The sequence below is a fragment of the Cygnus olor genome, chromosome 10, assembly GCF_009769625.2.
Source record: "Cygnus olor isolate bCygOlo1 chromosome 10, bCygOlo1.pri.v2, whole genome shotgun sequence".
Lineage (NCBI taxonomy): Eukaryota > Metazoa > Chordata > Aves > Anseriformes > Anatidae > Cygnus > Cygnus olor.
This window is the reverse complement of record NC_049178.1, coordinates 15,062,153-15,078,364: the sequence shown is the minus strand read 5'-3', so window position 1 is coordinate 15,078,364 and position 16,212 is coordinate 15,062,153. Positions and strand designations below refer to the sequence as shown.

General features: G+C 39.6%; 2 protein-coding genes across 4 annotated transcripts in view; one reads left to right on the top strand and one right to left on the bottom strand.

Annotated features, from left to right (window-relative positions):
• The window catches only part of ATXN7 (ataxin 7), an 83,163-nt gene extending 75,955 nt beyond the window's left edge, over window positions 1-7,208 (bottom strand). For 2 of the 3 annotated variants that reach the window (XM_040568304.1, XM_040568305.1), the window contains exon 1: window positions 7,145-7,208. The gene's annotated coding sequence lies outside the window, so the exon portion shown is untranslated. The remainder of the gene's footprint in view (window positions 1-7,144) is intronic. The other variant, XM_040568303.1, reaches the window with a different exon arrangement.
• Window positions 7,189-15,912, top strand: THOC7 (THO complex 7). The gene is made up of 8 exons (XM_040568308.1): window positions 7,189-7,371; window positions 7,602-7,719; window positions 8,541-8,668; window positions 9,010-9,096; window positions 10,512-10,569; window positions 14,114-14,180; window positions 14,304-14,373; window positions 15,525-15,912. Exons 1-8 carry the CDS (start codon window positions 7,353-7,355, stop codon window positions 15,590-15,592), a joined length of 615 nt encoding a protein of 204 aa, XP_040424242.1. The 5' UTR covers window positions 7,189-7,352; the 3' UTR covers window positions 15,593-15,912.
• The last annotated feature ends 300 nt before the right edge of the window (window positions 15,913-16,212 follow it).

Here is a 16,212-nt window from a genome sequence, read left to right as displayed (position 1 = left end):
AAAAAAAAAACAACAAGCGATAAATAAACCTAACTGCCAAAGCAATATTGGAATGAAACTGAAGTGAAAATATTTACAATGAACCACAAAAATCACAGGTGCGTACTTGTAGTTATTAGTAGCATGGCTTTGTTCTACCTTCAACTCTTAGAAGCCAATCTTCATTCATTTAAGTAGCAAAATCCAATTTATCTGCCACTTTTCTTTTATTAGATCATTTCTATCCACATATAATCAACATGTACATTTTTATCTTAATAAATGCAAAAGGCAGAGGACCAGAAAGAATCCCTCATGGGTTTCACACATTCTACATTGATGTTTTGCAAAACAAAACCAAAACATAATGCTTGTTTACACCAAGTCTCTACTAAAACATTATTACAACACAAGTTGGACTGGGTGTTTTGTAAATCCTAAAGAGAAATAACATTTGGGGCTGAACGTATTGAATTTCATATGAATTTGTTTGCATACACGGTTACTTTCATAGCCACACGTATAACCACTTCGTATCTCAACTGCAAATTTGCAATATATCAAAATATGTACATACGTATACATACACCATCTATATAATGTATGTTATGTCCAATGCCTCCTTTGTCAATAAGTTTGAAACTAATTTTTCTGTTTACCTTTTGCAACTCCCTGAAATAGTTTTTGAAGCAGATTTTTCCCCACACGGTGTTTTTTTCAGTTTGCCTGTACTTTTCAAGTCCAAATTCTATTCCTGCTTGCACATAAAATTTGGAAGTTGCCACAAAGGCGCTCGTACACCTTTGAACAGAATCTGATCTTCAGTCTGAAAGTGATCTTTCATGCCATGCCATGCTTGCATGTTTTGCTCTTGCACTTCTGAAACCACTGGTTTGCTTTTATGGATTATTTCCTTAAAAGCTTCGGTCCTGAGTCGTCTCATAACTATGTGCTGGGCTACAGAGCCGTGTTCACTCCGACTTTCCAACAGCAACACCACCTTATACTAGTCAACAGCCCGGTGATTACAAAATTCACTCTGATGGAAAGAATTAGGGGCATTAATCCCCTCTGGATGGAGGATGGCCGGGTTGAAGTCTCCCACGCATGTGGCGAGCGTTGTAGCGGATAACAGCCCCGCTAATGACAAAAAGGGAACCAGAACCATTACCACCTCCTGGGTTTTGAAAGCAAAGATTGACCTTTACTCCTTGTTTGAAAGGAAGAGCTTATGATCCTAATTTCAAGAGAGCGTGAATCCAAAACGCTCCCTGGAGGAAGGTGCTTAGCTCTGGATATAGGCAGGATTTAAGCACATTCCTACTTCAGCTACTGTGCAGAAAATGTGCAGATTCATCAGCTCCTTCAAGCTGCTTCAGCTGGTATAATTCTAATGAAATACCAGAAAATCCTAAGGCATTCGTCTCTCCCCGTTCTCGTGGTAACACCACCCGTCTGGCCCCAGCTAGACCGAGTCTTGCCTTTGGTACACCCAGCTGGAGCAGAGCGAGGAGCTGCCCTCACCGCATCTCCCCATCTGGGGCGCGGAGTCTCTGCTGGAGAAGACCACTCATCTTCTCCACGTACATCTCCTGAAATACTGGTGTAAACCATTTGTCTTCACGGCAACTGAAGCAGTATTTTAGAAGCAACACTTGGCCCACTCACAAAAGAAAACTAGACAGAGGAGAGCACGCCTTCTCCCTAAGAAGGCCTCAACCTCTCTTTGCAGTTTTACCCTGCTCCCAGTCACTCTTGGTAGGGTAAAAATGCTCAGGAACAAAGCACGGTGTTATCACTCGACGTGTGACGTATGAAAAGCATAAAGATGAGCAGGCATCACCAAAGCGTGTGACCGTGCCTCTGTTTCACTGCTCAGAGCCAGAAATCAGGGTATGAGCACATGTTCCGGTGTATCATGTTTTACGGGAACCGTAAATTGTAGCTGCTCTCAAACTGACAGAGTTACTCTATTAAAAGAAAATACACTTTAAACAATAAAACGATCCAAAGCAAAATAGAAAGCCATTTTAAAACCAGAACCATACTTTACCAATATAGACCTGATACTCTCTTTCTCCATGTTCTGAGACAAAAATGCTTCTTCCAACACCTTTCCACAGCACAGGGTCTTACTTTGCCAAGCTCAAAGCCTTCTAAAAACGTCTAGGTGTTCTCTCACAGATCTGCCTGCTTCTAAAAAGAAAAGAAAAATGGAACAAGCAAGAAAACCAAACCGAGCACCTTCTAGAAACTTGAGGGGCTGACTCAGAAGCTGCGCAATAGCTCTGATTCAGCTCTCCTGGCGAGTCTGGGCACCGCGATGCTCATGACGCCACCGCTCGCAGGTCGGGCACGAGCTGCCTGCCACAGGAGGAAACTTTCCGAGGCTTTTCCTCGGAAGCTTTTTGCAAAATTTCCTCAGGAGCACTAACAGTTATTTATTTAGATGTCACAGGAGTAAATATGGCATTCGCAACCCGCTGGTTGTTCATCCCGTGTTTAAAGGCGCAGTTAAATACAAACGTTTACCATCTGGGCCAGTGCCAACAAGGACAATTCTGCTTCTTAGGCAGCGGTAAAACCTCTTTCAACGCCCACCTCCTCCTCTGAAAACTCTGCAATGCCACCAAATATTTCAGGGCACAACGTGAATGCCACCAAGTCCGTCAGTTGATGGATTGGGGAAGGGAAAAATGATGATGTGCTCTTTTTTTATATAAATAAATAAATAAATAAAATAAAGGCCAGACTAAAACATCCTGTCAACAAAGAGGCTACTAGATAAGTGACTAAACCTGTCAAAACAGCTCCAAAAGCATAAATAGCTGCTTCCTTACAAAATACATGAAACACAAAGTGCCACCCTAAAATCCCCCCGAGTCATTTTAAACCAGGCACAGCGCAGAACCTCCTCTGCATCGCACAGGCAGCCGAAAGCTCTCCTGTTAATCATTTTCAGGTTAAAAGCAAAACCTAACCATCCAATACAACTTGTTGCAGTTTCACAATACTTCGACATCCACGAGCCACCTGTTACAAACGCCCTGACGTCCTTGCCAGGTAGGAGCCTATCGAGTTCCCAGTAGCAGCATCGCGACCCAGTGTGCCACCCCTGAGCTTTGACAATTCCACTGCCACAACTAAAGCACCTTTTGATACGCGTGCGAGGAATGCTTTCATCTGCCGGCAGCATCCCCGCACCTGCAAGCTCTGCTTTCCACACTGAATACCTAAACTTCCAGTATCGCGTAGTTTTGAGTTTGACGAGTTTTACTAAATTAGTGACAGATCACCTTAAAACGTACAATAATTGATCTTCAAGCTTCATAAATGTTCAGTAGGATCCAGATACGAAGTGCTGGAAGTGGTTAGATAATTCCTGCTAAGACCTCTGACAAAGGGCAGTACCAGAATGCCACCTGCGGAAGCCACGTTCCCCAAGACACGGGGCCCTTCCTCAGGAAAAAGTTACTGTAAAGGACCATGCAGCACACCGGTTTTTCACAAAATGACTAAGAGAAATTTTGTTCCCCCCAATAAGCCTTCATGAGAAAAGCAGCAGTAGTAATGAAATGTTTCTAACGCACAATATATTTTCAGGACTTGTGTTTTGCAAAGTGCTTCTGTCAAAAATTCGGGGATTTTACGTGTTTCTTTCAGTAACAAAGTGAAAAATAAGAAATAAAATAAGAAAGCAAAACAAGGGCAAAACACCATAGCCACAACTTGTGCTTACATTATTATCCGATAGAAGGCTGGTTTTTAAAGGAAAGTGTTAACAATACATTTAATCAATCTTGGTAACACAGGCAGTAGACAGCACAATTGATTTCTGTTCAGACAACAAAATGTAGCATTTTTTAATTATTGCTATTGTCGCTACAATTGCAATAAGCATTTTTACTCTCCCTTCTCTTGTTATGTTGTAATTCTCTGAAAATGTGCTAGCTCTGCAGAAACACAAGGGTCCATGTTAGGAAAGCTTTTCACAAGGCTAAGAGCCACACTGTTTAGTGTCTAAAAAAAATATAAAAAAAAAACCTACTACTTTTTTTCCTCCAATCGCTGGATTGAAAAAATTCAGCTCTATCTGCCAAAAGTGAATATTTTAATATCTGCAGAACTAGGCAGCAAGCGTCTAAGAATTTTTACGGACCGGGATGACAAGCACTGAAAACACTGCTGCTGATTTTCAGTAAGTACTGAGGCTAAAGAAGCCAAAGACGATAGCAAAGAAAACACAGCACTAATTTAAGACAAGAAAAGAGGGTGACACCAGGAGGTTAGCTTGACAGCTGTCTTGCACAAAATCATGGAACACAATCAACAAAGAAATAAAGGACGGTGGTAAAAAGTAACGCTAAACATAGGCCTACAGAAAATAGGTCTCACTAAATAAAGTCGGTGTGGCATTCTGACAAGAATATAGGTTGGACTGGATAAAAATACCTCGTAGTTTCTGACCTACTATACTTAGATCTCTGTAAGATTTAGTGCCACACAAGTCTGATTTAGAAGTTATTCAACACGAAGAAAACCTGGAACCTAAAACCACCTCATAAATTATTAGGGTGGCTTAGGAAAAATATTTTAAATCCACCTCATCAATAGTTAAAGCTGTTTTCTTAGCTCTAAAAATCATAGCTCATTATACCCTTGAATATTATGAAAAGCTTCTTCCCCTTTAACTTTTTCTGCAGTTGGAAAATACGTATATACACGTAGTATATATAAAGGGGGAGAAGTTATATAGGTAATTTAAACTTTATGAAATAAGTTCAGAGATTTTTTTCAAGAAAGAAAACTCAACATTAACAGATTTCCTCAATTAAAACAGAATAAATCAGGTGTACTTAAAAGCCATTTTTCAAGGAAAAAAAAAAAGGGTAATGATGAAAAATCTGAGCTGGTTCCACACACGTGTAACATCTTGCAGTGCTAAACTTACCTAGCTTATACTTCTTGTATCCAGAGTCACCTGGAAACGTTACAGAGGATCAATTCACACTTTTGACAAGGACAGGTGCGTAACAAATTATTATTTATAAGCTGCTTCAAGGTCTTACCATATGGCACACGTAAAGGAATTCAAGGAAAGAGGAAAAACTACTTCACATTTAGCTTGGCTGAAAGCTTGCACACACAGGTACTTATTCCAAATGACCTGGCATGGAGGAAGGTGCTATATACCCTGCACAAGACATTTTTTCCTACTGCATCAGTCTGCAATACTGATTCCTTAAGACCCAGAACAGAGAATTTCCAAGAATTTTGTAATCAGTGATATGAATGATGACAAGAATGGCACAAAAGTAATTCAGTGTTATTAACTAATTATACGGACTGCTATGTTCTAAATTAGTTACTCAAGGAATTTGTCATTGTGTAGGGTTTGATAAGACTACCTGACCAACACTGGAATGACAGACAAAAAGCGAGAAAAGATTATATTGGATTAAATGACAGAAAATAACACAAAAGTATTCTAACTTTACTAAAGAAATAATTGTGGATTCTCCCCTACAATACTCTCCAGTTCTGATCAACTTCTTGTGCCAGTAGAAATAGAAAGAGCACAGAGAAGGGCAAGAAGAATATTAAGTCTTCATAAGACTGGGATGCTTCAAGATGTTGAAGATCCTAGTTCCAAGAGGCAATCAATGGGTAAAGAGGGAAAGGCAGCAACAAACCGCACTGTATAAATCCTGTGTACAGGAGTTCACCTAGGCCTTCTTTTCACCCTGTGCCAGAATATGAGGGCTGTACCAGAGGGACCAATGTCTTAGGAAAAACAAAGGGTTTTGTCAAATCAGGTATATTAAATTGCAACAAACAAAGAAAAGAACTTCTTTTTAACAGTACATAAAAAGCTCACGTATGCATGGTCCATTCTTTGGCCCAAACTTTGTATAACTGAATAGAGAGCCAGATTTTCACATAAAATTGTATCACTCACAAATCATATATTGAGTAATACATGTAGATGTCAAGAACAGAAATTACTTATCTAGATTTTCTACGTTGGAATTGTTTATTCTCAAAAGTTCAGATGGTGTTTCAATGACCCCTCACTGTAGCACATTCCCGATAGCACCTTCCAAAGAACCTGACCAGTTGCCACCGTTGAAGGCAAAGTACTGGCTCGAAACCACCTGGCAATATGTAAATTCCTGTTAAATGCCTCTATCCAGAACGAAAAAAAAGAACCTGTAATCACTCACAGCTCTGAAAGCGGTAAAACAGATTACGCTGCACGCTGACTTTGTTCTTTTCTTACCTCCATTTTCTGCCCGACCCTGGAGCTGTCAGTGCAAGGCCCTGCGCAGAACAAGCCCTCAAACCTGCAGTGTCCAAGCTAAAACCATGAGGGAGTACCAGGGTGGCAGGCCTCACATATCATTACTATAGTAGGACACATATTACGGTAACGTTGCCAACTTTAGCATGGCATAAGCGTCAAAGTCTGTGGTCCAAAAAGCTAAAACTCAACGCTTGATACCGGTAACACCATAATATCTCCAGACACCCAAGCGCGGTGCCAGCTTTGGTTAGCTTTTCAGGGCAGGAAGAAGCATCTTTTGTTACTACCCAGTGCTGACAGCCAAACTACCCAGGAAATGTACCAGAAAAAAAAAAAAAAAAAAGATTTTTGCATCCCTAGAACTAGACGGGCTTTGAAGTCCCTTCCAACCCAAGCCATCCTGTGATTCCACGCCACCCTGATTCAAGCCCTGCTGCTTTGACCTCTTGGCGTCGTGCTCCAGAGGGACGACCCCGAGTACAGCCCAAGGGTCCAGCAGGCCCCCACACGCCCCCAACGGCACGTCCATGCCCACCCCACGCTGCAGCCACCCCGCCGCCACCCAGCCTGCCACCCGCCGCCTCCACGGTGCCAGCCACCCTCGAGGAACCCCGACCCCCCAGGACCCCGCAGCGGGGTCCGCGGGACCAGGACGACGAGGCCACCGAGGCGGCGGTGGCAGCGGCCTCGGGACGAGGTCTCGGGGGGCTCGGCGAGGCGTGCGGGCGGCGCGTCGAGGCCAGGGCGCCATGTGCCGGGGGCATGGCGGGGGCGGCCGGCCGGGGGGCGGCGGGGGGCTCGGGGCCGGGGAGGTGGAGCCTGGCTCGCGGGGGGGAGCTCGGGGCCCTCCGCTTCCCTCACCTGGCGGGGCCGCCCCTCGCCAGGGGGCCGCTTCGTCGCCTGCCGGCCCTCCCCAGCCGCCGCCGCCGCCGCCCGTCCTCTGTCACCGCCGCCGCTCAGGCCCCGGCCGCCGCCGCCTCCCCCTCCATGGCGGCCGCTCCCGCCGGCTGCATTGTGGGAGCTGACCTCACTCCCTGCCGCCGCCCCGCCGCCTCCGCCGCTCGCCGCCATGGGGGCCGTGACCGACGGTGAGACCTCCCTCCTTCCTCCCCTTCTTCCCTTCCTCATCCCCCCCCGGCCCCCAGCCGACCCCACAAACCCCCGGCCCCCTTTCCCCAGCCTCTCCCCCCTCCACCCGCCGGCCTCCATCGCGGGCCCCGGCCTCCTCCCGCTGCCTCCTGCTTCCCCGCAGGTCCTCCCGGGTTAACCTGGCCCGGGACAGGCATTAAAAACGCCTTTTAATTTTTCTTTTCCTCAGATGAAGTTATCCGCAAACGGCTTTTAATCGATGGCGACGGGGCTGGTGACGACAGGCGGATCAATTTGTTGGTGAAGAGTTTCATTAAGTGGTGCAACTCCGGATCTCAGGAGGAAGGGTATTTGTTTTCTCGTTTGGGTTTTGGACTAATTGGTCTGCGTTTCGGTGGGAAATTGGGCTTGATCTGTTCTGAAAAAGCAAGTCTGCTGTGTTAAAATGCACACATCTGCTTCTCTGCTTTGGCTCTGTGGTGTTTCCAGAACAAAGACGGGGTGTTACGGTAGGAGATGAGGACTAGAGATGGCTCAAAAATTACTTAGCAAACCCTCATGAAATCTCACAGTGCTCTGAATGTCCTCAAGATTGCCTTGTTGCTTCATGATCCAGCAGTCGCGTTATTATAGCAGGATCGTGACTTGAATATTTTAGGTGATGGTTGTGCATTTGTTCCCCTAGGTAAGGGCAGCGCTGTTTTTGTGTCTGCTTCTGCAGGTCTTTATTTTTTAAAAACAGATCAAAGCAGGGAGGGAAATAATGCAGTGTTCTGCTGTGGGGGCTGTTTTAAGAACAGATGTAAATTCCAGGAGGACACCAAGTAATAACGATGGCATGTACAGCGAAGCACTGGAGTATTAAAATGCTAATCTTGGTGGTCACAGAGCCAGGTATAGTTGGAAAGTGTACAATGCCTGGATCAACCTGCCCATTGCTTTAATACCAGCTTTGCACCTTATAAGACATCATGATAGAATTACTTGATACAGTGTTTCTGACTGCACTTCCACAAATTATACATTGAATCTTTGAAATATTTTGTTTGTTTAGTAATTACTGTTGTTTAACTGTTTCTTACATTACCTGAGGCTTTGTTTTCTTGTTATATAAAAGTAGGCAGGTATTTTCATGCTGCTTAGGAATGAATATTTTGTCTGCTTTCAGTTACAGTCAATACCAACGAATGCTGAGTACTTTATCACAGTGTGAATTTTCGATGGGAAAAACTCTTCTGGTATATGATATGAACCTGAGAGAAATGGAAAATTATGAAAAAATCTATAAGGATATAGGTAAAGATGAGAAAATACTACTTTTTTTTTTTTTTTCTTGTTGACTATTTCTCTTTCATGAAGAAACTAGCGCCAGTTCTGGTGAATATAATATATACATATGATGAGTGATTTCTTTTTAAATAGTACTCATGCTTACCTTGTAAGCCTCTCATCCACATGTAAAATACATATAAATAAAAGCTTTTTAAATCTATCGAAGAGTATGTAGTTTTGAAGCTCAAGGAACTAGCAGACCACCATATCAAAAACAGCTCTTTATATTTTTATAGTTTAGTAGAATGGCTCGTAGACATGCATTGTTTGACTTCAATATAACTCTGTATATCTTTTTGTTAAAGAAAATAGTATAGCTGCAGCACATGAGAAGATTTCTGAATGCAAGAAACAAATCCTGCAAGCAAAAAGAATTCGAAAAAATCGCCAGGGTAAGAAGCAACACCTGTATTTACACTGGGTGGTTTCATACATTGTACCAGAAAATTTTTGAAAATGCAGGGGAAAATACTAGCATCATCAATATTATATACAGTCTGGTGGATTTCATACCCACTACTATAGGTTGAGCCAGCAGATCTCAGTGACATACAACATCAGGAAAACCTAAAGAATAGTTCAGAAAGTTGTTTTCAGGCCAAAGGAAAAAAAAGAACAAAAGGATCCAGTGGCAATTCAAGTGACGTAAGTACTAAAGCACATTATTAAAAGCAAGACAAAAAAAATAAATAGGCTTATATCCAGCACTGAATATCATAGAAGTATATGGAAGGTCATGTCTTAGCTTACACAAGAACAATTGTGCCAGTTGCACACCCACCAACTCCATGTGTAGCCTTACAAAATACCTCTAAACCAGGTACAAGAGGCATATTTGTTCCTAACTCTTAAAAGTACGTGCTGGTAATTTCAGTTGAAACTTAAAGCATTTCCCTGTAATACTGTCTAAGCAAAAAATTACCAATTGAGGAGAAGCAAAAATTTGTTTTTCCCTAAAAAGTATGATGTGGAAATAGTTCTTAAAAAGAAAGAGCAAAACAGATAAAAGGTTTTAAATACTAATATTTCATCAGTATATGTTTTGTGGATAATTTGGGGCTCAACTACAGGTTGAAAGAACCTTAACCAGTAGGAATATAGAGTACTTGTATCTTCACAAACCTAGGTCTGAAGCATTTGCTTTTTGATACCTTCTGTCTAGTCTACTGCACAAGTTTTCCTATCTGAATGACGTGTTTAGCATATGTACAATATTACCGTTAGGAAATGTCTATGTTAGTTACCTATATGACCATAATGTTGTTCTTAACATGCAAAATATTAAATAAATAAATACATCGTTGTTTCTCTTGTAGTATTCTATATTTTTCTCTAAAAAACTTAAATATTTGTGTAGTATCTCATCAACACAGTTATATATTTATAAAAAAAATATGGTATCTAAAAACAGTATTTATGAATCATACGCAAAAGACCAAGTGTGCAACAACGCAGTTATCTAAAGGTCATGTTTTCTGGCCTCATCTTTTACAAATGACTAGTACTAAGTAAGTTTGAGTGAGTAAATAATAGCTTACAATCATATCTGAAGTTTATTTAAAACAGCTTTTGATGTGATCATCTACTTTTAAATGTTATGGTACGATATAAATTATATACATTTTAATATGTATTTTTGCATGAACGCTTATTTTTGTGTATCAGCTATTATGTACAAATTCGAAAATATTAAAACAATTTTTCAGGAAGTAGAAAGAATTGGTACTGTGCTATGGTGTGAAAGTTTTAATTCTTGAACCTGCATTTTCAGAATTGCTTAGACTAATAACATTTAAATTTCTTTCAGAATACGATGCATTGGCCAAAGTAATACAGCACCATCCAGACAGACATGAAACACTGAAGTAAGTATGAGACTGCATTAAAGTATAATAACCCAGAAAGTTAGAAATCATGAGACTTGACATTTCCTTGGTTTCACAGTTTGACCTTTCCTTGCTGTTGTATAATTTCTTTTGACACAAGAAAAACTTAGGTTTCATTTTAAAATTGTGCCCATATGAGCTTTCTTTAATTAGTCTCCATCTGTATGGATTCAGAAGCATTGCTAATAATTTTGTATTTGAAATTTTTCCATTGTTAAGGTGAATGAGTGAACTCAGATGTAAATGCACGACAGTTTATCAGTGACAAGTTGATCAGGAAAGAGAGATAGCGCGGCAGTACTGTAAAGTGCACCAGCAAGTAATTATGCAGAATATGTATCACACAGGCAAGTAAGATAGAATTAGAGAAAGCAGGAGAAAGCTTTTAGGCTTGTTCTGTGTTTTCCTTGTAGTAGTTGTTCCTGCATGCCCGGTTATAAATCACCACCTTATATACCACAATATAACCTGCCCTAGCACGTAGATTAGACCTACCTGCTGTCCAACGTGTCCTGATTATAACTTACAGTATTACTTGTGTCATAGTTGGATTTGAATTACTGTTTGTGCTTTTGGGTTATTTTAAACAATCATGGGGAGATCATCTTTTGAACTTTATCAGGCCACAAAAACATTCCATCTATGAGTTTGTTCTTTACATGATTGAAGGTGTAGCATTGGATTGCTTTCTCATTTAAATGCAACTTGTGCCTATCCTGATGTCTTCTTACAATTAAATTATTTCACATTCCATGGTGTTTTAGAGCAAAAGAAAGATTTTTGCTCATATTATTACCCTAATAAAAACGTTTTTATAGCTATAAACTTCTGGGACTATTTCACACGCTCCTTTTTTCTAATGTTATTTTTTCCTGCCTTTGAATTTGCTACCACAATTTGGATTATTTCAGTCCATTCTCATGTGGCTGAGCTACTTCGCACTTCATTAGTCAGCATATGCCATTTATCAAGTGAGACTTCATAATAAAGAATTATTACAAGTGATTTTTTTCCAGATAAGTCAACTGATTAAGAATGGAAACAACTAAACAACACTTTTTTTTAAAAAAAAGAAGATTCTGGGTTGTTTAGATTTTTGGGGGGTAGTTTTAATTTTGTGCAACACATCCAGGTGTGAATTTCTTGAGCAAAGCTAGGAATGGCAGTAAATTACAACTAGTAAATTTAGCATTTTGTCTTTTTTGTAAATTCATTTTCTCTTTAAGGGTATATTGTTAGAAATACCAGTGTGCTTGTGCACTGTAAGAGTGTCTATAATATATGCCCTTTTGTCCTTAGTCCTTTGTATTTGTAGTCAAAGATACTGACTTGAACTATAACAGATTGAGTCTCCATTTTACAGATTTTATAAATGGAACATAGTAATGGAAAAAAAAGTTTGAAGGGAACTTGGTAGGTATTGAAGGTATTTCAGCTTTAACTAACCTCTCCAAGTGAACACTAGGTACAGAAGCTAGATTAAGTTTTTCTCTAGTGTTTTGATTGCAAGGCTTCCTTTCTTTCCAGTTTGAGGGAAGTATACAGAAAAATCAGGTACTGTGAATCAAGAAAGACCACCCTTAAATCAGAGTGGAGGAAACCTTGCTAACAATGTCATGAACTCAATCACTGAAAACACTGGAGAAAACGTCTTGTGAGGAAAAGTGTCAGTTTATCGCAAGAGTTACATTTATAGCTTTTGCAGGTCATGACACAATGGGACGAAGTTCAGAGAAATAATTTTTTTATGCTTTTAAGGGACTATTTCTTGGAACAACTAGTCCTGCAGCACAAAAGAAGAGAAGCAGTTATTGACTTAGTCCAGAGTAATGCACAGTAGCCAATTCAGGAAGTGACAGGAGCTGAACCACTAAATGACAGTGCCCACGGTGTAATTAGCTGCAGTATCAGAAGAGCTGTTACAGCACCGAGAAATTACACTGTCTTAGAAAAGGAGATATAAAAATGAGAAGATTAGGCAAAGAGTTTCTGGAGCTGAAAGTGAAAGAAGTAAAACACCAGGTGTAGCTTGGATCTAGGTAGAAAATTGCATGTCTTCTCAGTCTTACAGCTGACAGCAAGGCGTAAACAGCAACGTTTGGCAAAATAGAAGCCTTTCAGAAACTAGAAGCCAAATACTAGTGAAATAATTGAATAAGCCCATAATCTGTTAGCCTCTTTCCAGTATAGGAAGGTTTAAATGTGACATCCAACCCTCTTTCAAGCATTCCCCTCAAGATACCAGTACACAGCTTCAAAAAAAAAAAAAAAAAAAAAAGAAGAGAAAGAAAGAAAGACAACACCCTAAGGTAGCACTAAACCAGAACTTTTCCCCAACCATCTAGAGTTACTCAGGACTGGAATGTCTTTTGTGATTCCCTGCCCAGACCGGTTGCAATAGCTGTCACTGCTTCAGAAAAAAAAAAATCTTTATTCCCTTGCTGACCTCTATATGTCTCTGCCTGCTAATTAATCAGGGATGGTCAGCCTTAATCCACCTGACCTGTAAAGAAACATTGTTCTCATCTTATGGAGCATAAATTATAGTAGACATTACAGGAAATCTAGAAGGGCCAAACTGGAGGTTTGAGTGTAGGAGTTATCCTTCATCCTCATTTGAAAGCTAGTCAGCATTATAGTACCTGCTATTTACCCTATCAGAAACGGATTTTGGTGTACCACAGTGGGTCCAAATAAGAATCAAAACCAATCATGCTTGCAGAAAGATCCTCAAGAGGGCTTGACAGATTACATATGTCAAAAGGATAAGAGTAATAACAAAGAATATAGACGTTGCATGCTTCCTTTATCTCTTAATTCCATTATCTCTTAATTTTCCATTAAGATAAAAACTAGGATTGGAAAAGGAAGTATTTATATAGATCACAGTAATAAAAGTATTAAATTTTGTTTGCTGAGACATAAGCTAAATCATGCAGTATCATCCAAAATATGGATTATTTTACACATTCTACTGTGAATTTTGTGTGTTATCCGCTGCTATGTCTGGTCAGGCCATTGTCAGAGATAAGGTACTTGGCTATGTGTTCGAGTCAAGTCTGGCAATTGTGTGTGTTTGCCGGCTATATCACTTTATCAGTTATGTTCTCCACACTGGTGCTATGTTTTTATTAATCTACTCCTGTCAACATAAAAAAACTGAACTAGCGAGGCCTAGGAAAATACCCCAGGTGTTTAGTGTAACCTGCTTCTTTAAATTTTATTTTATGGTCAAGAAATAATATGTATACAGGCTGAATGCCCAATGTACAGTTGTATTCCAGCTTGGTAGCCCTGTTTTCTATAAAAGTCACGAAATTTTAAGTTCATGACATTATAGCTTTACCACTTACGTGAAGTAGCCTTGCTTATATGTCATTTAATTTATTATACTTTGTTTACCTTTGCATTGCTATTACCTATACTATTTATTTAATGGTTCTTTTTCCTCTACTTAGTTCAAATTTATTTTTCAAGACATTCACAGAACTTCTTTGAAAATACTGTCACAATTTCTTTCCAGGCAGCTAGAAGCTTTGGGGAAAGAACTTCAACATCTTTCTCACATTAAAGAAAATGTTGAGGATAAGGTAGGTTTTTCATAGAGATTGTTATATAATTATTTAATAGGAACATAATTAATTGATAATCTGCTATGAGTTGGTTGGTTGTACGTGCTCTCAGGTTTCTAAATATATACTTTATCATTCCAGTTGGAGCTGAGAAGAAAGCAGTTTCATGTTCTCCTGAGCACCATCCATGAGCTTCAGCAAACATTGGAAAGTAAGTGGTGTCCTTAGGTGATATATATAGGGGTTGGATGTCAGCAGATCACAAGTAATGACAGCTTCTAGCCGTGGACTAGCTATGTGCAATTGAAGATGGTGGCCTCTTGCATCGGCAACATCTATTTCCAGTCTGAGTCTGTTCAGACTTTTTTTTTTTTTTTAATTCTACAAGCTAGCCACTATGTCATCTCCTGACTAGCCTTAGATTGTAGGCAACAGACTTCTTAAAACTTTAAAATGTGGTGACTGAGAATAGCTATTTCAAGTGTGATGGGTTTGTTTTTTGTTTGTTTGTTTTTACAAAAAAAATAATCCTGTGCATAGTTTCCAAACTCTCTTGTATAATTCAGGTTTCAGTAATATTGAACATGTCACTGTCCTCATGGTATCATTGGAGGTATTACTAAAAATAAATCGAAATATAGAAAAGCCAAATGACTTACCTACTCAGGCAGGAAGCCTGTAATCGAGCAGAAACTAAAACCGTCAAACACGAGCTAAATTCAGGAATGCAGTCATTAATCTTTTATCATACAAAGAATATTTTTAAATCGGTGTTTACGGTTCATGCTCTAAGATAGGCAATATTGTTTTAAATGTTATTTGCTAGATATTTCCTATGTCTTTTAAAGACACAATAGTTAGTATAGTCTGTGGAATGTGACCTGATTAACATAGATAGGTGGCTATAAGAGCAGACTTTCATTCTCTAAGGCCCTTTAGATCTTCTTAAGCAGAATGAACAGTTAATCCTAGGTGCACTTTAGCAGAAGGTTACTGTTATTAAAGTGTTACTAACACTTGCTTAAGTATTAGTCTCTAAAATACATTTTCGTGTGGATGTATGGTTTACCTGTCAGTGTCTAGAATTTTGTTAAAAAAATAACAGCTTAGCAGAAGGCACAACTTTATATGGAATAAATAAACCATCAATAAACAGATAAGGCATGTAATTTGAGCAGTCTGGCACTATATGCTTGAATTGATCCTATAGGATTTAACCCATGTTTCCTCTAATAGCTGTAGCATATATCAGCCTTAAACTTCAGGAGGATTTTTTTTTTAATTTGACCATAGCATTTTTTTTCAATATAGTCCATAAATATAATTTAAGCATATTTCACTAACGATAATATATTATTTTAGATGATGAAAAACTTTCAGAAGCTGAAGAATCTCAAGAAACCCAGATGGAAACAGAGACCAAACAGTAGATATATTGTGAAAACTATTGATCATACCACTGAAGAAAGTCCAAATATCTTTGTTTTGTGTTCAAGCCAGTAGTAAAAGAGCAGGAGCTAAAAACTTTTTCTACTGCTCCTGTGAATTTTTATACAAAAATATTTTGCTTATGTTTTGTTTTGCTTATGCTTCAGGTAAAAACAGTTCCAGGTCTGTACAGGCAGACACTTTGTGTTAGTCCACAAGCTTTGCAAACCAAAACACATTTCATGTCAAAGGGTGAATCTTCTGTACAGTATTTGTGAACTAAGGTGTTTGCAAAACAGTGTCAATAAAAGGTGTTTACAAACACTCTTCTATTATTTAGTAGGCTATGAGTCTAATAGCAAAGGCTTTTTTTGTTACTTGATATTGCACTGGTGTCAGTGCACATTTGCACGAGTCCCAGTTTCCGTACCGTAGTGCAGATGGGATCTAAAACAGAACCAAGGTCTTAATTTTTCAAAGTAGTTGCCCTTTTAGAACTTGTGTGTGACTAGACTAGAATTTGCTGATCTAATTCTGTAGAAATTATTTGGTTTATATGAATATTTGTCAAGGGGTGTAAAACAGCAAAAATCATACTGTACTGTTTTTTTCTTTAAGCCGA

What these genes read in the sequence shown, in the direction of transcription:
- THOC7 (XM_040568308.1), top strand. An exon ending in GACAGACATGAAACACTGAA is followed by an intron (nt 10,570 to 14,113) that starts GTAAGTATGAGA and finishes ATTTCTTTCCAG; the next exon opens with GCAGCTAGAAGCTTTGGGGA. An exon ending in GCTTCAGCAAACATTGGAAA is followed by an intron (nt 14,374 to 15,524) that starts GTAAGTGGTGTC and finishes ATATTATTTTAG; the next exon opens with ATGATGAAAAACTTTCAGAA.